Source organism: Nilaparvata lugens, chromosome 3 (assembly GCF_014356525.2).
Source record: "Nilaparvata lugens isolate BPH chromosome 3, ASM1435652v1, whole genome shotgun sequence".
Lineage (NCBI taxonomy): Eukaryota > Metazoa > Arthropoda > Insecta > Hemiptera > Delphacidae > Nilaparvata > Nilaparvata lugens.
This window is the reverse complement of record NC_052506.1, coordinates 95,880,269-95,903,708: the sequence shown is the minus strand read 5'-3', so window position 1 is coordinate 95,903,708 and position 23,440 is coordinate 95,880,269. Positions and strand designations below refer to the sequence as shown.

Below are 23,440 nucleotides of genomic sequence, written 5' to 3'. Positions count from 1 at the left end.
CAGATATACGTGCCGCGAACATGAGCAATTCACTTTTAATCAGCTAATGCCAAGCTTTTTATATCTGTATTTGACCGTTTCTGTAAAAATACAGATATAAACAGCTGATTGAAAGTGAATTGCTCATGTTCGCGGCGCGTATATCTGTACGCACCTCTACATTCTAATCTTCCAAAGGACATTATTTACCTTTGGTCTTGTGAGGACTTCTTTCTGTTTTCATAATATTGTAAAAATATTACATCGTTTCTTATCTCTTTTAAAATAGAAATAAAGTATCTTTTTGATATTATTTTTGAGACTAGCAGTGCACCCGTTCTTGTTCGGGAGGACTAGAAAGAACTACATTACATCAGGAAAAACTACATGACACATATTTTAATAGGATATTAAAATATAAGTAAGGGAGGCTTTGCTTTTTAAATTTTAAGGCTACTTATAAAAAGTTGAACAATAATATCATTGATGATAATTCTTTATTGCAAAAGAATATTGCCTAGCAATTTTGGTAAACATTCATACAAATTTGGAACGATTTTATTCATACAATATAATATAATGTCGGCAAGTTTAGGTATTCTAAATCCTATACTGTTAAACGAGCGATTTCAATTTAGATGTTCAAATTTTAAGATGTTTATATGTTTGTATTTCACCGGATCTCAAAAACGGCTCTAACGATTCTCACGAAATTCATAACATAGTAGGTTTATAATATAAAAATTCGATTGCACTAGGTCTCATCCCTGGGGAAACTCGCTGAAGGATATTAAAAGAATTTATTCATCCTTGGAAAAACAGCTGATAATTTCGTCGTCTGTTGATGATGGAAGTGAGTGAGCGAGTGCATGTGTGTGGGACTGAGTGACTCAGCTGTTGAACTTTTGTACCTAATTCAATCAGGTACTTAGTGGCAGTAGTACAAAAGCCGGTTAAATTTTAATCCTGATTAATTCCAGTAGAACCAATCAGATAAGCTATCTTTTTGAGATGGTCTTCTGTGATTTGGTTCACGTGACATTAATTAGGATTAAAATTTAACATGCTTTTGTGAGAGAAATTTTTGCATTCCTCTGCGAATTAATCTCAATCCACTGTGATTAGATAGAACCTTTCTGTATGAACTATGAATATTTATTATAATTTCTTCTTTCGTAATAATTTTTATATGCTTTTGTAGGTACTCCAGAGCGGAGCTCGGTGCCCCGATATTTATAATAAAATGGAATAGGTTGTCACTGATGTTGTGTTGTTGGTAGTATTCACTTTTTCATATTACAGGAGTAAATAACACAAGTCGAACAAAATGTATCTTTGAATAGTTTGGTTTTTGGAATAAAGATATCATCCGAACAAGTACATTTTATAAATTCTATCTATTAATACCAAATATCGGGGCACCGAGCTTTGCTCGTTATTTATTCATTGATAAACAGAACTCAATTCTTTAATATGATTGGGGAAGGACTAACAGGCACAGCCCAAAACTGTTTCTTCCCCGATAAAATTTATAGTTTGAATATTTAATATTCCAAAAAGTAGGTTATGTTTCATACACTTGAATTCAAGTGAAATTTTCAGTCCATGTATTCGAAAACATAAAAGTTCGAATTTAGATTGTTTACATACCAAATTGAATAACAAAATAACACTCACTAATCCCTTGGAACTGTAAAATAATGATTAACTTTAAATATTATGATAAATACCATCTCATGTCAACAAATCAGATTACTGTATTTTGATCGAGTCAATTAAAATTTCTAGATTTCTCGCGAGATACGGTAAGCTAATTGATTACACAGCTGATCTCCCACACAGGCACACGCATCTTCTGTTACCGACAGACGACGAAATCATCATCTGTTTTTCCGAGGATGAATTATCCTTTTCATGTCCTTCAGGGAGTTTTCTCAGGGATGAGACCCAATGCAATCGAATTTTGATATCATAAACCTACTATATTCTGAATTTCGTGAAAATCGTTAGAGCCGTTTCCAAGATCCGTTGAACATAAATAACCAGATAACCAGATAGCCAGATAACCAGATATTAAAAAAGAAAAATATAAACAGATATACATAAATTGCTCGCTTAATATAATAGGATAACAACTTATAGTCCAGTCAAATGGTCGTTTTTCAGGAAACAGCCCCGAAAGAATTTTTTTCCATGGTTCTATATATTTAGGGCGCTGAATTCTAATCTGAAATTTGCTGACACGCCAGAGGGCGACTTCACCCCCAAAATTTTGGAATTTTTTTAAGTTATCCATCTAATCTCGAGAACCTTGAATTTTTTAGAAAAAGCATTCTCTATAATTATAATATTAAAGATAATAAAATTTCCAATGAATTGAGTGGTCGCGCAGGACTACTGGATTTTATATCTGAAGTGTTCCACAAGATACGCAACTTTGAATGTGCGAGAAATTTGTGATATTTCCCCCATTTTCACAGTCTCGCATATTCAACGTTGCGTATCTTGTGGAACACTTCAGATAAAAAATCCAAAAAGTGGTCGAGGTTGTGATGAATTTTCTCCTCTTTTCACTCCCATGAAATATAGCCTACTTCTGTTTTCAATACCGTTCAAAAGTTACAGCCAATTGAATAATGATCTTTATTTTCTCATTTTTCTTGCAATTCTACTGTTATTAAAGAGTCTCTAAAATGAGTACAATACATGATAGAAACTTGCGATTGGTCTTAAATGAGAGAAAATGTCATGCTCTATAAGCTGAGTTGCCTTAAATTGAACTTGCATTACTGTTTATATCGAAAAACTGTCGAGACTGTGAAAATGAGAAAAATATTGCATATTTCTTGATTTTTTGAAACAAACGTATCTTACTTCACAATTATATTTTTACAAAAATCAGTCACCTCAAAAGAGGAGATTCTTTTCTTCAAATCAAGGCCAAGTATCAATTTGAGTTACCGAGACACACAGTTTTGAATATAGAAATCGGTCATTTTTCTATGCATTGGAATATGGGCTAAAATACACTAAAGGAGGAATTTCTTCTTTTTTTTAACAAATTTTAGTGAGATGATACATGATTTTCAACCGCCTTGACGAGCTGATATGAACGAGCTGTAGTACGAGAAGATGTGATAATTCAGTCAAAAGTTATAAGTGATTAAAGTTTTGATCCTGGACGTATCCTTATGTGTGCCCCCCACTAGGAAATACTGAAATCTAAGGAGTGATTCTCATAGAACATAAATCTCGTAAGGATATTTCAGCCGAAATATGTTTCTTTTTTTTTAGGAAGGCCATGAAAAGGTATTATAATGAGAATTTGAATTTTGGCTGTAGGACATGATTTTCTATTTTTGGGTGTATTCCTCCTCCCACCACTACTAAATTCAAAAACAGGAATTCTGTTCAGAATTAATATATTGTTAATTCACGTGATGTGTGGCTTTCTATCATTAATAGAAAAAGATCCTAGTTGTATAGGGTAGAATTGGTAGGTTAGCATAATTTTAAAAACCCCTTAAAAAATACCCCTTTTTTTGAAAACTCTTAGCTCCGGAATCAAAAATCGTAGAGTCCTGCGCGACCACTCAATTTATTGGAAATTTTATTATCTTCAATAGCCTATTTTAGAGAATGCTTTTTCTCGAAAAGTTAAAGGTTCTCAAGATTAAATGGAAAACTTGAAAAGAATCCGAAATTTTGGGTTTTTTTGTGAGTTTTGGGGGTGAAGCCGCCCTCTGGCATATCAGCAAATTTCAGATTAGAATTCAGCGCCCCAAAATACATATAGAACCGTTGCGAAAAGTTCTTTCGGGCTGTTTCCTGAAAAACGACCATTTGACTGGACAAAACAGAAAAAAGTAATGAAGTATTACAATAATTACTTGATTACTGTGTGGTAAATAGGGTGTAAATTTGAAAGATTAAAATTGGTTTCATTTGATATTTTTCACAAATTTTCGACAAGAGAAGTTTTTTCTTCTGTCAAATTCACTAGAGTTTGCGATGTTTTTTATAATTGCATTCCCATTTCAGACACATTAATATCATCATGATACGCCTTCGAAATTAAAATAATTATTAGATTAAAATGTACATTACAATTCAACTTATCATTGTGCTTTTAAGAAAATTAGGTTGCAACAGCAAGGAAACTCAAACACAGGATCATTAAAAATTTATATTAAGCGAAGGTAATCAGAATAATAGTGGATGATGAGGTTGTAATTTATTTTTGTCAAAGATTTACCTTCAAACTCATAAGCTTAAAATTACTAAAATTCCTGCATACAAAATATTATCAATTGTGCTTATGCTTTATATTGAGTTACACTTAGCAAAATATAACATTGTAAAGGTGGGAAAAATTAACTACATTAGGATATCTCTATTATTTTAATACTTTGATTTTTTGACCATGGTTCAAAATGTTTACATAAAATATAAAAAAAATCATGCCCCCCCCCAAAAAATGTTGATGGTGCAAATTGTGCCATGCCCCCCCCCCTTGTGGGTACCCCTGCCCCAACCCAACCATACTATTGTAGGTTTTGTAACATGAATTGACTTGAAATACATATTTTTTAATTTTACAAATACAAGGTTATAAATACATAGTCTGTCTAACAAGTAGCGATCCCTAACCTTACTATTGAATGGTTTTGTAACATGTACTGACTCGAAATATATATTTTCTAATTTTACAATACAAGGTTCGTTCAACAAGTAGCGCTCGGCTGCTCAGCTCTCCAACCTAACCTGACTCTGTGTTGCAGGCACTATGATTCCAAAGTCAGGCGGTGACTATGCCTACATAAACGAGGCGTTTGGGGCGCTGCCGGCCTTCCTCTACCTGTGGGTGGCTCTGCTGGTGATTGTGCCCACTGGCAATGCCATCACGGCGCTCACCTTTGCTGAGTACATTGTCAAGCCGGCCTGGCCTCACTGCGATCCGCCTTACGAGGTTACCAGGCTCATTGCCACTCTCATCACCTGTGAGTAATCGACTACTATTAACTACTTAGGTAGTTAACTACCTAAGATTACAGTCAAGACAATCAGTTGATTTCTTTGTAAGGCTGGGGCTAGATTGAACGAACAGTTAACTATCTAAGATTATTTAGGATAGTTAATATATCAGTTGATTTCTTTTTAAAGCTGGGGTTAGATCAAACGAACAAAGATAATTAAAAATATTGATAAACCTAGTTCAATATAGCTAATGAAGCTAAGAGAGCTTAGAATGGATTCATTCGCTTTTAAAGACATGAATTTATCATACTTCTAATATGTCGTGTTATCTCCATGTGTTGGTGCTCTAGCTCTATGCTTGTTTGGTCCAACCCCATCCTAACTACATAGAACATAGAATCACCTAGAAATCATATTATAATTGTTGGTATTTATCTGTAATATTTGTAGGAGAGACACTTAAGTAGACTTCAGCCTATCTAGATAAAATATAGAATCACATAGAAATCATGTTATAATAATTGTTGATATTTATCTGTAACATTTGTGGGAGGAACAATTAAATAGGTATTGGAACCCATTATTCAGGAAACTTACAATATCCACAATAAAGGTGAAGCAAAACATTTTCAAATGTACTGGTGGTTAGTAAATGAAACTTTATTTCTAAAATTGAAATACTCAAGTGGATTTTACTGTATAACCAAATTTCATGATATTTGTTTGATATATTCTGTATGACAATCTAATGATATCCAATAACTCTGTAATGATACCCATTAAAACCTGTTCATAATGTCTGAGAACCGTTCACACACCATTCTGCAATTTTATAGAAAACTTGTTACATTCAACATTTTACAAGGATTAAAAATAATAACTTTTTGCGATGATGTCGAATTTTCTGAGAAAAGTATTCACTGTTCACACTAATAGCAGAATCTGCTAAAAATGTTGTATTGAGTTAGCTAGCAATGGGAACATGGAAATATTTGTAAAATGCATTCGAATATATTATACAGTATCAGGTAGCAAGGTTTTCAATGAGAAAAAATAGAGAAATATCCTCTAGATTATATTGCCATGAGTAAACTAGGTAACACTCCATATATTGCCATGAGTAAACTAGGTACCACTCCATATATTGCCATGAGTAAACTAGGTAACACTCCATATATTGCCATGAGTAAACTAGGTAACACTCCAAAAAGCAAAATAATCGGCAAATTAGAATTCAGCGTATCAAATAACAAGCTTGTTCTCTCAATACAATAAGTCACCTCAGGTTGCTCAGCAATAAATTTCGGGTCAAGAAATTCAAACAATCAGATTCGAACAAAAGAGGATGTGAATAAATAAATGAACAATCGCGGAGTCGCTTACTTGTTTCGCAATAGAGAAAAACAAAGAATTTGAAAATTGTTGCAAGAAAAACCCACGCATTTCTGCAACGGCAATAAACCTGAGCTTCACCAAGGAGAATTTCAAGTTGTTGTCAAGAAGCTTGAATGTTTCTTGGAATCGATTCCAGCAAGGACAACAAGATTGTTTGCAGCACATAAAATTGCAGAATTTTCTGGGGAAAAGGGAGAAGGATGGTGGAAAGGGACAGTAGAATGGAGTGGAGTGGATAGTAGTCCTGCAAGTGTAAGATGAAGAATCATTTGGCGGAGGTAAAATAAAAAAGGAGGGGGAACAAGGAGTGGGAGGAAGAAGGGGTAAGAGGAAGAACAGAAATGAGGGAGAAAAAGACAATGATGATGCATAATGTGAAATTGGAAAGAGATAGAAGATAACATGGAGAAGGAATCGGATAAGGTAACGAGAAAGTGGAATTTGAGGTAAAGGAGTAAGTTTAGTGGAAGAAAAGTAGGAAGTCTAGAAGGAGCTTGAGAAATAAAATAATAAGTTAAAATTGGAAAATAATAATTAAGATCTGGAAAAAAGATGGAAAGAAGTACAGTATTTAGTGAAGAAAAATAAGTGGGCAGTAGAGACGTATGAGAAAAAAAGAGATTACTCGCATTTCATTGATGTTGATTATAATAATAATCGGCTCAAATAATGAAAAAAGAATGAGGAAAAGTAGAATTGAATAAATGAAGTACCTCTTTTATAATAATGAAGGTGTGGCTGACAAATAAAGGAAACAAATCCACATTAGCTGGAAAATTACAAATCAAACCACATTGCCTGTACGGAACCTGAGACATTTGAAAAAGTATACTTCAGTATAGGCTACCAAGATCATGTTACTCTTGAATTCTTAATGAAATAAGTTGAAGGTTTTGTTCTTGAAAAAAAAATTGGCTATGTCTCTCTTTGGTGAAGTGATAATTCGATTGGAGCTTCTGTGAATTGTTTCCAAGAGGTGAATATTGTAAACAGTAAAAAATTCAATAGCTTCCAATCCAAGAAATAAAAATCTGGTGTGGCTCACTCGCACAACACAACTTTCCTTGCCGTTGTCAAAATTGATCAACTGACGCTAGTGTTCCCGCGCATATGAAATCTACTATTCTGCGATCTGAGAGAGCTGGTGACAGGACGATAGCGCTGCAGACACACGTAGTCTGCTATCTCTTCATAGTGAATGATTTAATAGAATCAACAGTTGCCAACAGTTTGCAATTGAATAATCTCATTTTCTCGCATTTCGAGCTTATTTTCAATTTTAGGTGAAAATGTTACTGAACATAAATTGTAGAGATTTTCATGCTGAATCTTTTCCACTAAAATTTTTATTTTTAAATTGTATCTGAAGCCTGATAATTGGGAATCTAAAATCAAAAATTGGATAGATGGGGCGGTGCTCCTGAAATTTTTACAGATATGGGACTTGTGGCAGTCGATAGAGCTTATCAATGACTTCTTTAGGTATGAATTTGATCAAAATCGTTGGAGCCGTTTTTGAGAAAATCGCGAAAAACCCTGTTTTTGACAACATTTTCCCCATTTTAGCCGCCATCTTGAATCGCATTTGATCGAAATTGTTCGTGTCGGATCCTTATAGTGAAAGGGATCCTTATAGTGAAAGGACCTTAAGTCACTCCGTTGATTGGGAGATGAGATATCGTGTACACAGACGCACATACACTCATACACACACACACACACACACACACACACACACACACACACCACACACACACACAGACCAATACCCAAAAACCACTTTTTTGGACTCAGGGGACCTTGAAACGTATAGAAATTTAGAAATTGAGGTACCTTAATTTTTTCGGAAAGCAATACTTTCTTTACCTATGGTAATAGGGCAAGGAAAGTAAAAATCAATCGTTAAAAAGAAGACATCATCCTTGACTCATGTGGGGCCTTGAAAGACCCTATGAAATATCCCAGCTAGTATAGTAATTGGTACAAGGTCAATATTAGTCATCACGTGAGGGGATTCCAAACGTATTATGTCTAGTTCACAGATTGCAAATTTATAGCATAGAGAAAGCATACCCTTCCTGTATGCTTATTAGCCTATATGTTCATGCTAAACATCGTGGATTTCCATAAATTGTACATTTACAATGCTGAAATATATTTTATATTGAAATATTATATTATAAAATTAATTTTATAAAATATAATCTAATATATTATCTGTTGGTTTAATTATTTATGCATGAATTGCGCTTCAGTTGTTATGTTGAGTTAGAATTTATCAATGCTTAAGGGGAGAATTACCTGCTGACCAATTTTGTTGATTTATTCAATTGAAACTGTATGCTTGTTCAACGAGACTTGTCAAAATAATTGTAAAATCAGCTACTAGAACTGTTGTAATATTTTCCTGTTCTAATCTCCTTGCAATCTTTGTTTTAGTATGAGTGTAGGTATTGCATCCCAAATTTTTGGCATTCTACGCTTATAGTCTGAGGGCCTCATGTACCATCTCGGTTTAAACGGAGATAAATCAGCTATTGGTTGAAGCCCGAAATGAAACACATTGGGCCAATAGATCCGGCCATATATGACATCCAACTTATCATTGGAACTTCATGTAATTGTAGTTAAGCGTTAAACGTAGTTGGTGCATATGCGCCTAAGATAAGCCTACTTGATAAGATAATAATAGTAATACTGGACAAATTCATTCCAATGGTATGCGTAGAAGTGAAAGGCTTGCTCGAAGCTTTCAGAACTTGTTTCGTTATTTAGCAAATATTTTGATGATAAGTTCAAGGTTCTGAATTGTTCTAACGAATCTATTTTGCTCACTCAGTCTCACTGCAACATAACTTTATCCAATAAGAATGTTCAGTGAGTAATGAATTTATGTTGATAATGTATTAGTCACCTCCATCTATCATGATGTTGATGAATTCCAATTACATGAGTAGTTGATATTGTAGTAACTGTATGACTATAATATTGATATTGATTTTTATATATTTTATGCGCTCTGTATGTTCTCAGAAAGTCATGAATATTAAATCACTGGTTTTGTGAATAAGTAATTAATAAAGCTTGATAATAATAATAGAAAATATTTATAAAATTGAAACTAAACTAAAAAATAGAAAATAATATCTAAACAAACAATAATCAAAATAACATTTTGAACAAAGTACAAAATGGATTTAATTGGCTATAAATACTCTCATGCAAGGGAAGCTTCCCTATACGCATGGAGGAATTGCTGCCGACCTGAGAAAATCTGTCACAATAATAATTTAGAATCCATGTTGCTTTATCAAGTAATCACAGCAAAATATACACAGTTATACCAGCATATTGTAATTTAAAAGCAAAACCCTAACCTTAGCCTTCATCTAACTTCTCCCTAACCCACTCTTCATTATTATCTTCTGCTAGTATTCTACTGTGCAGCTTACTGTGTATCAGTCTCAACGAACCTATGCCGTGAAACTTGACGAACTGAATGGCTCAACTTATCTGAGCGTTTATTTGAAGAGCGTAAATTGTATTTTGAAAAGTGAGAGTGACATAACCAACTTTTTGATTTGGACTATATAGTATAAATTGGAAATGGGACAGTTTTGGGCATGAGCCTGTTGTGCCTTTCCTCATGTTAAGTATGTGTACACAATGTGATAAATAAATAAATAAATAAATGAAACTTCATATTTCTTCTAGTATGTCAAGAAATGATCAAAACAGGTACATGATGGGATAAAAAATTGACAAATTGAGACCCTCCCGTTGATTACCTTCTCAGGATATTGTAAGATGTCTCAAAACCTTGAATCCCGAATTGAACTGATGTAGCAGTACTTTTAAGGGCCGTTTGCACAATCAAAGCTTAAACGGAATTTAGTCAGCTGGTGGCTTAAACTCAAAATGAAACAAGTTTCAACAAACGAGGCTTGATACGGATTTGATGTAGTTTAAAATGAAATTTAGTTTAAACTGTCACTGTGCCCTAAATGTAATTAATTAAATCAATTCTGTGTAATATTGTTATGACCTGGACGTTTATGAGTTGGTAATTTGATGTGTGACGTCATCTGAAACAGATCAAATGAAGGTTTTATCCAATGACATTACTTACACAACAAATTCCGTTACACAGTTAATATTACAGGTCATTGAATACAATTATGTTTGCTTAAAGATGTTCATAAGATTCTTTGCTCATGAGATGTTCATGGATCAAGAAAAATATTTATCTACATTAGAACGTCGATAATTCGGACGTCAAAAATCCGGACCGTCAATAATCCGGATTCGTCTCTGGCAAGAAATAAAATTTTCGTACCTTCTGTCCTCGGCGCTAAGCTCCTTACTTTAGAGCGGGCGACGGGAGAATGGCGCGAAGCGAGGAGAAAGGGAGTGGTCGTCGAAGGTGGAGGTCTACCTACCAATAATTGAATACTGTATATTCAATTTTAACAGCTTTGTTTCTTGAATAGTGCGTGCTGACCATTTTTTTAACGTAATTTCGATAATCCGGATGATTGACGTTCTACTGTATCTATCTTTAAGAAAATTCTTGTCTCTGCAAACAGGATCGAAATACATTCACAATTCAAGTAAAAATACTTATACAATAAACTCAAACAAAAATACATATCTGAATTAAGTTAAATAATGTTAATTTATTGTTAGGCTTGCTGACGGCGGTGAACTGTTACGACGTGAAGTGGGTGACGCGAGTGCAGGACTTCTTCACAGCGACCAAGGTGCTGGCTCTGCTGATGATCGTGGGTGTGGGTGTGTGGGCGCTGCTGGTCGACTCACACACGCAGAACATCAGTCAGCCATTCGAGGGTAGCAACACCAGTCCAGGCGCCATTGCGCTCGCCTTCTATTCGGGGTTGTTTTCTTATGCTGGATGGTGAGAGAATAACTTAACATTATAGGGGTACAGATGGAAATTGATGAGAGATTAAATTCATTCAAATGCTAATTAATGAATAGTTATTACTAAACGAAAATCCTTATTAAAAAAATCTCCATCTACTATGTAAAGTCTTATACAGAGGCGCAGGGAAACAGGGAATTTTGAAATACGAATGAATAAATTCATGAAAATAGTAAATGAGTATGAAAAATGCCATCTATTCATAATTTTGATTCTTACAATCAACATTTAGAAGATGTCATTAGAAATGTGCCATAGAAGATGCCATTAGAAATGTGCATTTCAGTTAAAATGATGTAGCCTACTATCTGAATTTCAAAATACCGCATGCAATTTTCACGAATAATTGATGAAACTAGTATGCCTATAAAACCTGTATTACTAATAAAATAATATTAACCATTTTCTTTTTCCTACAGGAACTACTTGAATTTCGTGACTGAAGAACTGAGGGACCCATACAAGTGAGTAACTTCAGTTTCATTTATTTCAACAAATCAAAATCAAAATCAATTTATTTCCATGAAGAACAAAAAATACAAAATATTCATTTTTTACATTATACTTGGAATTTACACTGCAAGGTCTTGGGACCCGTGCGCAGTGTAAGAGTGTTGTATTTTCATTAAGTAAAATTACTAACAAAATTTTTTTAATCGTACTGTATTTGCTATGTTTTGATTTAAACTAGAAGAATATGAAAAACTGTAAAAAATAAAAGAAAAAAAAACAGAAAGAACTGATAGATAAAGAAAGAGAAAAAGACAGAAAGAACTTATAGACAAAGAAAGAGAAAAAGACAGAAAGAGCTGATAGATAAAGAAAGAAACTGAAAGTTTAAAAACTAATATAACTGATCGAAACGCCATTGTTAAAGATAAGTTAAGTTAAGAAATTTTCTGTATAGAGAAATAATAATATTGAGATATAGTAGAAAAAAGGGAGAATATAGAAAGATATATAGAAAAAAGTGACATAATAGATTTATTTTTCCTCCAAAATGTATTTTGATCCTCCATATTCAAGCATTCACTCAGAAAAGGCGATCTGTAATATTAGATTCTTTGATCCATTTTTCCATTTCAACAATGAGCTTGTTATTGATGCTATTTGTTATAAAGTGATGAGGGATGAAATTTACCAATCTAGAACAAGTGAACATGAACTGTCTCCCACAAACACTCAAATTTACTCTGGAAGACTCAAAAGTCAGGCTAGATGGTCTAAGGTTATAAATTGATTGTCGTAAATTATACATATGTTTATTTTTGTTGATATTCAGTAATAAACTTTTTATGTATAGTTGTCTGACAGTTAAGACATTGAACTCTGCAAATAAGTTGTGAGTAGGATAACGTCTAGGCTTGCCTAATATTGTTTTTATTAAATGTTTCTGTATGGTAAATATCTTATTTAAATGACAACTCACTGCTCCACCCCATGCCAGTATACTATACTGTAATATGGACTGCGCATAGGCAAAGTAAATTATTCTTGTTAATCTGGAATTTTTAAGTTTATTAAGGTTAAAAAATTTATAAGTGAGGTATTTCATACTGTTGCACATGTTATTTATATGTATATCCCATTTTAAATGTGGGTCTAAAAAAACACCAAGATATTTGGCTTTATCTACTTTTTTTAATTCTGGACACTGGCAAGGAGCTTGAGGAGTGTGATTACAGTTCAGCGAGTGGATCTTAATTGAATTCACATCATTTGGTTGGCCCCTTGCATCCGGAGAAAAGGTCATAAAAATACTTTTTGTAACATTAAGTGTTAATAAATGCTTGTTGAACCAAGATTTAACCATTTTCATTCCTTCCTCACTAGACTCAACCACATACCTCCACTCATCACCCGTAAATGTCAATGTTGTGTCATCTGCAAATGAGACTGTAACACCATTTTTTATGTTCATTTTAAGTAAATCATTTACGTAGATCAAGAATAATATAGGGGACAATACCGTTCCCTGTGGTAGACCATATTCGGATAAAAAACTTTTGCTGGTTTCAAGATATTGACAGCGATCTCTAAGATAGCAATTGAATAGCTTTAAAGGAACATCTTTAATACCTATATTTTCCAATTTTTTTAGTAATATTTCATGTGGTATAGTATCGAAAGCCTTTGAGAGATCTAATAGAATGACTAATGTTTTTTTATTATTGTTAAAGTTATTTGATATAATATTGACTATAGTTGTTATAGCATCTTGGGTACTTTTGTTTTTTTGAAAGCCATACTGGTTTTTATGAATGATTTCGTATTTATTAAGGTAACTATTTAGTCTGATTTTTATAAGTTTTTCCAATATTTTTGATAAATTATTCAGTAGGCTTATAGGACGATAGTTTGTAGGATTGTTGGGATCGCCAGATTTGAATAGGGGTATTATATTTGAAATTTTGAATTTTTCAGGGAAAACGCCGTCAGCGAAGCATTTATTTACTATTTTGTTAAGTGGCTTAGCAATGTATGAGGCAATTATTTTCAAACAGATATTGCTTATAGTGTCAATGCCCGCAGCAGAGCTATTTTTTAGTGTTTTAATGACCTTTATTATTTCATATTCATTTGTTGGAAAAAAGAAAAAAGAATGTGGTGATGATAGAGGAGCTGAAGTGGAATGTGTATTAAGGGTTGATGATGTGTCTTTGAGATTTTCATTTTTGAGTATTTCTGCAAAGGATTTTCCCACCTGAACAAAGTGATCATTGAGAGTTTTCGGATCAATTTTGGGCTTGGTTGATGATTTTTCATTATTCATAACTTCATTGATATACTTCCAAGTTTTTTTACTATTACCCTTACATTCATCAATTCTTGTTTTATAATAATCATATTTGCAATCAGTTATTAATTTATTTAAAAGTTTTTTGTAGGCTGTTTATTCTAATTTTAAATTGTAATTGAAAGGTTGCCTGCTTAGTTTTTTATGCATTTTATCACGTGTACGTATAGAAATTATTAGACCTTTGGTAATCCAAGGTTTTAAAGGTTTAAGTTTATGAGGTATAGTTTTATAAGTGCTGCTATTTTCTATATGTTGAGTGAGAGTGTTTGTAAAAACATCGACCAGCTCATCAATATTTGACTCAGAATTCAACATAGATTCCCAATTCTCATTTTCCAATTTTGATTTGAGTATATTATAATTTATTTTTTTAATAAGTTGTTCGCAATTTATTTTTTTAATACTATTGGTAACTCCGACTTGAAGACATGTGCAAAAATGATCCGTGATATTTGTTTTGAATATTAAACCAGTAACATCATCAGAATTGAAATGTTTATTTTTAAAAATATATGATCAATACAAGATTCTGAATTATTATTTATTCTTGTTGATTTATTTATGTAGGATTTATATCCCATGGATGATAAAATGCTAAAGTATTCGTTTGCTTTATTTGTATTACTATTCAGGTCAATATTCATATCTCCCAAGATAATAACATTTTCATCAGTTTTGAAGTATTGCAAGCATTCGTCCAAGTTATTTAAAAATATATCAACAGACGATGCCGGAGAACGGTACAATGCGATAAGGATTATAACTTGCTTAGTGTTTGGTATTTCTATCTTGATGATAAGAGAGTTAGTTTCCTGAATGTCGTATTCAATCACATCAACCTTGAAATCATCTCTTACAAAAATACAAACGCCATCACATTTATTGAGCTTCCCTGGCCTGTTTATCATTTTGTATCCATTTAATTTATACTTGAAAGAATGATCTTGAGTTATCCAAGTTTCTGTAAGTACTATAATATGAAATTCAGTTAAGCAGTTCTGTACAACATAGATAAATTGATCAAAGTTTTTCACAAAACTACGAATATTCATTTGTAATATATTGAGAGAAGAATCCGATCTGTCTGGCCGATAATCAAAAATATTGTTTATCTCGATAGTGTCATAGCATTCCAATAACGTTTCTTCTTCAAAGTCATTTATAAGAACCATTAAATTATCAGGTTAATTAGGAAGAAATAAAAGAAAGAAAATTGAGAGAAAAAAGAAGAAAATTTCACAAGACAACATTTTTTCATTAAAACATATTTCCTAATATCAATAGGCTAATTGATCTAATGATTGCCTTTTATTTATAAAAACATATTTTCCATTCAAGTCAAATTATAAAATTTGGGTATGGATGGTTATCCTTTTAGTTTTTGATTTCTGCTGGGTTGCAAATTATTCAATCTTGTTCATGATGCCCCCTACTACGACTAACTAATTTTTGTCTGCAGTCAGATTCACGTTATAAAGTCATCACTTGATTAACATTGGTTTGCTATCCTTGTCTGTCATTAGACAAAGCATTAACCTCTCTATATACTTTTTCAATATTGAACCTATGTCAAATTGTTTGTACTATGTAGAAATATAATGAACTACCACAATATTAATCTTTACATGAAAGTGTATTATTAAATCTTGAAAATATGAATTATCTTATAGAGATGGAATTAATCATTATTAACGTTTTGTAACTTTCCATTTCAATTTTATTTTTGTTATCAATTTCAGAAATCTTCCACGTGCCATCAGCATATCAATTCCCCTTGTGACTGTGATCTATTGCCTTGTCAACTTGGCCTATTTTGTCATTCTTCCAAAAGTAGACCTGCTTTCTTCCAATGCTGTGGCTGTGGTGAGTATCGAAAAGAAAATTCCATCATTTATTCATGGATCTTTCAAATACGAGGGTGAATCAAATGAAAACCTTAAAAGTGCTGTAAAGTTCTGAGAAGTTGTAGGATTGATCCGGTATTTGGCAGGGATGTTCGATGAAGCTCACACAATGACTACCAGGTGCATCAGTGACCTTGCTACGAAAAACTAGCGGTGACTTCAGTTACAATATGGCTGCCCCATTATCAATATGCACCGCATTAGAACAGCTATCAGTCATTCATTTCTTGAGTAGTGAAGGTGCCAACCAATGGAAATTCATAGCAGGATGACAGTACAGTATGGTGATTCATGTTTGTCCAGAAACAAACATCACCATCAACCGAAACAAAAAGGGCAAGTAAGAAATGGCACCATAGCACATCACCAAAACCAAAAAAAAATCCAAACTCAGCGATCAGCAGGAAAACTCTTGCTGACTCTCTTCTGCGATGTGATCACATTGACAGGGGAATGAAAGTAAACAGTACTTCTCATTCAAATCGCTTAAAAACTCAACTTTGGCCAGAAATCAGGAGTAGACGGTGAGGACTTCTCACTTCAGGTGTGTTGTTACAGCCCGACCACATACGACCTGTCTCTCAGTTCAAACTATCAAGGATATCAAATTTGAATGCCTCATTCACCCACCTTATTCTCCAGACCTCGCCCCTAGTGACTTTCATGGGTTTGGAAAGCTTTTCCGAATGGAATGGATGGCGAGCATTACCAAAGTGATGGAGAAGTGAAAACCGCGGTGCACAAGTGGCTACAAGCACAACCAAAAGAATTCTTTCAACGTGGTATTCATGTGCTTCCAACGAAGTGGAACACTTGCATAACACGTCAAAGAGACTATGTCGAAAAATGATAAATGTGAGTTTCACCTAATTGTCAAAATAAATAATTTATAACACTTGAGTTTTTCATTTGATTCAACAAGACATAACTGATTCAGATGAGAAGAAGCTATCTTTCAAGATCAGACTATTTGAGGTTTTCTTATCACATTTGGATTTGGGTAAAACCAAACTTCAAAAAAGTAAGAAATTCATTTTTCCTACAGTTACGTTGAAAAGTGTCCATTGCTGCACTGATTACAGAACGCAAAGAATCACTTTTCCGCTCTAGTGCGGGAAAAATTTTTCTGCACTCCAGATTTGCAACATGGCAACGCAAAATACTTAGTAGGTTATATGGAGCAACAGTGCAGCAAAATCAAAATGAAGTTGGTAACAGTGACTGCTGTGGCTGCTATAGTGAGCAGAGGTGCAACGAAGCACAACGCGCTAATTATTATTCATTATATATTATAACCAAGGACAACGAGAACTTTAGGATTAAGGTTTTTATCAATAATAAATTACACAGAAAAACATTTGATGCATTTCAGGCAATTTTACCCATAATTACCCACTTTTCATAATTATTCAATGGTAACTGTAGGAAAAACTTAATGTGAAATACGTGCGCAAAGTTCCTCTGCTGCACTCAAGAAACCATTCCGCCCTCGCCTACGGCTCGGGCGTAAACGTTTCTTTCGGTGCAGCAAACTGTCACTTTGCGCACTAGTTGCACAAATAACTATTTTCCGTCAAAAATTTATTATTTTTTGTCTATGACACTAAATCCAGTGTCAGCGTTGATGAAATCTTCACATAAAATCAGCCAAAATTAAGAATTATTTGGTCCTTCGAATCAAAGAGACCTTGATTTGTTAGTTTACAAATAAGAACTTGGAGTAGATTCTTTCCTACAGTGAGATCCACGTTATAAAGACCTTATTAACATTGATGTTGGTATCCATGTCTCTCATTAAATACAGCAGATAGCTCAACCCTTCCTACCTCCACTCTGTTGCCAGATTACTTTTAGACCATGTAGAAATATAATTAATTATCTAAATATTCTATCTGACTTATAAAAATGTATTATTAAATCATGAAAAATAGATTTTCTTGAAGAATAAAATATAATTTATAATTAACAAGAATCAACAATTAATATTATATCAGATATACAAGAATCAGCTATCTTCTATAGAAGGCAGTGATAACGAAGAAAATCGGCAACCCTGAAGTCCTATCATTTCCATTGATTTAATAACATGAATCTCACTATAGCGTATACTGTATTCTAGGTACCTTGGTACGTATCTTATTTCTTTGAGAAATGGTTTTCATACATTTTTCATGGGACACGTCTTTAGAGAAAGAAGAAGTGCTTCTGCATACTGTAAATTAATCGAATCCCTCAAAACATAACCCTAAACTCTGTAATGCCCATAAACTATATAATCAATTATTAAACTCCATTAAAAAGTCCTCATAAATGTGAGATTCCTGCTCAGAATTTAGATAGAACTAATATAATATCACCTACTTTATCTTCTGTTCAACCTCCTCTTTCAATAATAAACAGATCTAATAATAGACAGTTGGATTACAAGAACCCCTTTTATCTGGCATTGAGTAGCTCTATGATTTTTTCCTACAGTTACCTTGGAAAGTGACCATTCCTGCACTGATTACAGAACGCAAAGAATCACTTTTCCGCTCTAGTGCGCAAAGTATTACTTTGCGTACTCATAATACTTTGCGTATTATCTTGCAGCCATCCCAATCAGCTGTTGACGTGTATTTTTAATGCGAATTTGTTCTATCTATATTGTTTTTCTGATTCTCAAATAAATAAAAATGAGAACTCATTAAATTATACATTTTGAATATTATTAATTATTCATTATTTCAAATAATATTTTTTTCATTCATAAATTGATTGGTTGAAAAATTATTTAGAAATCAAGATTTTCTCAAAATTATTAAAATTTTCAAATTGGATTAATTTAATTTTCAATTTGAATATATTATCGATTATTAATTGTCAATTGGATTATCAAGTTTAAAATGAATTCAAGTTGTTATTAATAACAAAATTATACAGACAAACATTTGATGGATTTCAGCCATCATTTTACCCATAATCAACCACTTCTCATATTCAATGGTGACTGTAGGAAAACTTTTATGTGAAATACGTGCGCAAAGTTCCTCTGCTGCACTCAAGAAACCATTCCGCCCTCGCCTGAGGCTCGTGCGTAAACGTTTCTTTCGGTGCAGCAAACTGTCACTTTGCGCACTAGTTGCACAAATAACTATTCTAAATCTATAGGCCTGGTACTTTCCATGTATATTAAAATATACAAGGCAATTCTATTGATTGTAGTTCCATGCTTTGAAACTATTTCCACTTTGAATATAAAACGATAGCTAACATGTTCGAATTTAGAGATAAGTTGGCTTATAATATCGGCTTATTCCTGTCTAGAAGATTAGCGTCTAAATAGTTTAATAATAATTATTATCATCAAGAGCTGCTTAATATTGACTTCTCAGTCACTAAAAATGTAAGTGTGATGGGACCCTTGGTGTTGATTAAGATTTGATATGATTTGACTTCTGTTCACTCTACTTTGTTTGTCTAATTTGTTTGGACTCTGTTTCTGTGCTAATACATTCCCCAATGTTATCTGTTCGCTAGACGTTCGCGGACCGTGCGCTGGGCGGTTTCGCTTGGTCGATGCCCACGTTCGTCGCGTGTTCGACGTTCGGCGCATTGAACGGCGCGATTTTTGCTTCGTCGCGACTCTTCTTTGTCGGCGCGCGACAAGGACATCTGCCCAAGGCCATTGCACTCATCAACGTCGACACTTGCACGCCCGTGCCTTCGCTCATATTTCTGGTGAGTGGTTCGGATGTCACCTAAATATATTTCCATCCATTCATTCAAGCTATACTTATCGTTTAAATAAGAATTTTTTTCTAGAACTGTGTCAACTATACTTCCAGTGAGTGAGTTGTGGTTTTATGAAATAGCTGGAGTTTTATTGTTATAATAACTTGAATAATATTTATCAACTTCAAATAAATCAACTGATCAAGTGAAATTTTGAAATTAAATAGTTTACATTTAGTTTCTCTACCATCTAAATTCAAAATCTCTAATGAATAAAATCTAAAATTGGACTGAGATCTATTTAAGTGGAAACATATTATTGGCCATATTATTGAAATACGTTATTCATAACAGTTCAGGAGATGAACAGTTTTGTGCTGAGCATGTTGTTCTCTCCTGAGAATTTTTCCCTCAAGTTTATAAATATAAAACAGTAAACATGATGGTTGATTTATAATTATTTGTATAATTATACAATCAGATCTTCTCATAATACATTCATGTGGACTATTCTTGAGAATGAACCTCAGTTTTTTATTATCATGATTCACATTTTACAGTTATGTTCTACCAGTTTACAAAACTCCTTATACGAGAATGTAATATTAATAAAGTAGGTATATCGGTACGTTATGAGAATGTCCCATTTCATTTTTGAATTCTGGGTTTTGAACCTTTCAATTTTATAGGGTGTTATAAATGAATATCGAGGTTCCAATTATTGTTTAATCAAACTTACAGCTATAAAGAATATTTTATATGATGTGCCAAATAAAAGAGCAACTGAAACAATTCTGGTTTATTGGCACCAGTGCACATGTACGAGCAATAATAATAATAATAATAATAATAATATATTTATTACCATTTGGTTTACAATAAACATTGGTCATCGTCACAAGTATACAAAATAATACAAAATAATTAACAATACAAAAGTCTACTCAGCTAAAACACAATTACATCTAAAATTTACTTATTAAACAAGATTACAAACTAAGTATACACAGCCTAAACATACACAATAGTAACAGATTTACATAGACTGTGAAATTTTATAAAATTCAGGTATCTTGTAAAGTCCACCTCTTATTAGGCCTTTCCTAACTCTATCTTTATATTGGGTGGCATCTAGGTCTCTTACCAATGACGGAAGGGCATTATAAAATCTGAGAGATTGGGCCCTGAAACTTCTCAATGATGCGCTGGAAGAGCACCATTCGACACCTATATTACTTGCCCCTCTTGTATTGTATGTATGCCTATCAGAGTTGAGGCTAAATTTATCCAGGTTCTTTTTGACATAACACAGACATTCCAGGACATACATAGAAGGAAGAGTCAGAATTTTATTCTCAATAAACAATGGTCTACAACGACTACGTGGCTCTTCATTGTTTAATATTCTAATGGCTCTCTTCTGTAGCAGGAAAAGTTTACCAGCCAAAGGACTATTTCCCCACAAAATTATACCATAGGCTAGGTGACTGTGGATAATCGCAAAGTAAACTGTTTTCAAGACCTTATTTTCCGCCGCTTGCTAGATTTGGTTGAACGTCGTTGTACCTCATTGACTGAGCGCTGGATCGACCGCAAGGGCAGATCAGCAGCAAGAATAGTGTATAGATATATACCATCTGTATAGATATAGTGAATAGCTATATAACATCCTTGGATCAGCAGATCAAGCACTGTTCAGTCATGAGAAAAAGTTCGGTCCCCAATTTCAAGCTTTTTCTTGTGTATAAACCATCTATAGTTACTCATTGAACAAATTATTCATTTTATATGATTATAGGCTACAGTATTGTATTTTTTGTTTGAATTGCAGTGCATAGTGACAGTGGTACTGCTGTTCATTGAAGACATCTACATGCTGATCAACTACGTGAGTTTTGTGGAGGCGCTGTTCACTCTGATCTCAGTGTCGGGTCTGCTCTGGCTCAGGTACAAAATGCCTGACCGACATCGGCCCATCAAGGTACATCATTCTCAATATTATTAATATTATTACGATTAAATTTGATTAATTTTCTATAAATATTGCGACAAAATTGCACTGATTAATGCATCCATTCGAAATGGATCAATTTGTATCAATGAATCTATTTGTATTTTCCAGTTGAATTTGGTTTAAGATGGTGATGGTTTAGTGAAATATTCTTATTTAATTTGGTTTTTAACTTATCTAAACTCTTAATTCCCAGTTTACAAAACTCCTTATACGAGAATGTAATATTAATAAAGTAGGTATATCGGTACGTTATGAGAATGTCCCATTTCATTTTTGAATTCTGGGTTTTGAACCTTTCAATTTTATAGGGTGTTATAAATGAATATCGAGGTTCCAATTATTGTTTAATCAAACTTACAGCTATAAAGAATATTTTATATGATGTGCCAAATAAAAGAGCAACTGAAACAATTCTGGTTTATTGGCACCAGTGCACATGTACGAGCAATAATAATAATAATAATAATAATAATATATTTATTACCATTTGGTTTACAATAAACATTGGTCATCGTCACAAGTATACAAAATAATACAAAATAATTAACAATACAAAAGTCTACTCAGCTAAAACACAATTACATCTAAAATTTACTTATTAAACAAGATTACAAACTAAGTATACACAGCCTAAACATACACAATAGTAACAGATTTACATAGACTGTGAAATTTTATAAAATTCAGGTATCTTGTAAAGTCCACCTCTTATTAGGCCTTTCCTAACTCTATCTTTATATTGGGTGGCATCTAGGTCTCTTACCAATGACGGAAGGGCATTATAAAATCTGAGAGATTGGGCCCTGAAACTTCTCAATGATGCGCTGGAAGAGCACCATTCGACACCTATATTACTTGCCCCTCTTGTATTGTATGTATGCCTATCAGAGTTGAGGCTAAATTTATCCAGGTTCTTTTTGACATAACACAGACATTCCAGGACATACATAGAAGGAAGAGTCAGAATTTTATTCTCAATAAACAATGGTCTACAACGACTACGTGGCTCTTCATTGTTTAATATTCTAATGGCTCTCTTCTGTAGCAGGAAAAGTTTACCAGCCAAAGGACTATTTCCCCACAAAATTATACCATAGGCTAGGTGACTGTGGATAATCGCAAAGTAAACTGTTTTCAAGACCTTATTTTCCGCCGCTTGCTAGATTTGGTTGAACGTCGTTGTACCTCATTGACTGAGCGCTGGATCGACCGCAAGGGCAGATCAGCAGCAAGAATAGTGTATAGATATATACCATCTGTATAGATATAGTGAATAGCTATATAACATCCTTGGATCAGCAGATCAAGCACTGTTCAGTCACGAGAAAAAGTTCGGTCCCCAATTTCAAGCTTTTTCTTGTGACTAAACCATCTATAGTTACTCATTGAACAAATTATTCATTTCATATGATTATAGGCTACAGTATTGTATTTGTTATTTGAATTGCAGTGCATAGTGACAGTTGTACTGCTTTTCATTGAGGACATCTACATGCTGATCAACTACGTGAGTTTTGTGGAGGCGCTGTTCACTCTTATCTCAGTGTCGGGTCTGCTCTGGCTCAGGTACAAAATGCCTGATCGACATCGGCCCATCAAGGTACATCATTCTCAATTATTAATATTATTACGATTAAATTTGATTAATTTTCTATAAATATTGCGACAAAATTGCACTGATTAATGCATCCATTCGAAATGGATAAATGAATCTA

General features: G+C 33.4%; 1 protein-coding gene across 3 annotated transcripts in view; it reads left to right on the top strand.

Moving 5' to 3' along the window:
• LOC111051694 (Y+L amino acid transporter 2-like) overlaps positions 1–23,440 on the top strand; it is a 47,557-nt gene that overhangs the window by 13,011 nt on the left and 11,106 nt on the right. For 2 of the 3 annotated variants that reach the window (XM_039425163.1, XM_039425164.1), the window contains exons 2-7: positions 4,761–4,979; positions 11,038–11,266; positions 11,713–11,757; positions 15,833–15,956; positions 19,517–19,717; positions 21,543–21,692. In XM_039425163.1, coding sequence (XP_039281097.1) covers positions 4,761–4,979; positions 11,038–11,266; positions 11,713–11,757; positions 15,833–15,956; positions 19,517–19,717; positions 21,543–21,692 — 968 coding nt within the window. Of the gene's footprint in view, positions 1–4,760; positions 4,980–11,037; positions 11,267–11,712; positions 11,758–15,832; positions 15,957–19,516; positions 19,718–21,542; positions 21,693–23,175; positions 23,326–23,440 lie in introns of all 3 variants that reach the window. The other variant, XM_039425165.1, reaches the window with a different exon arrangement.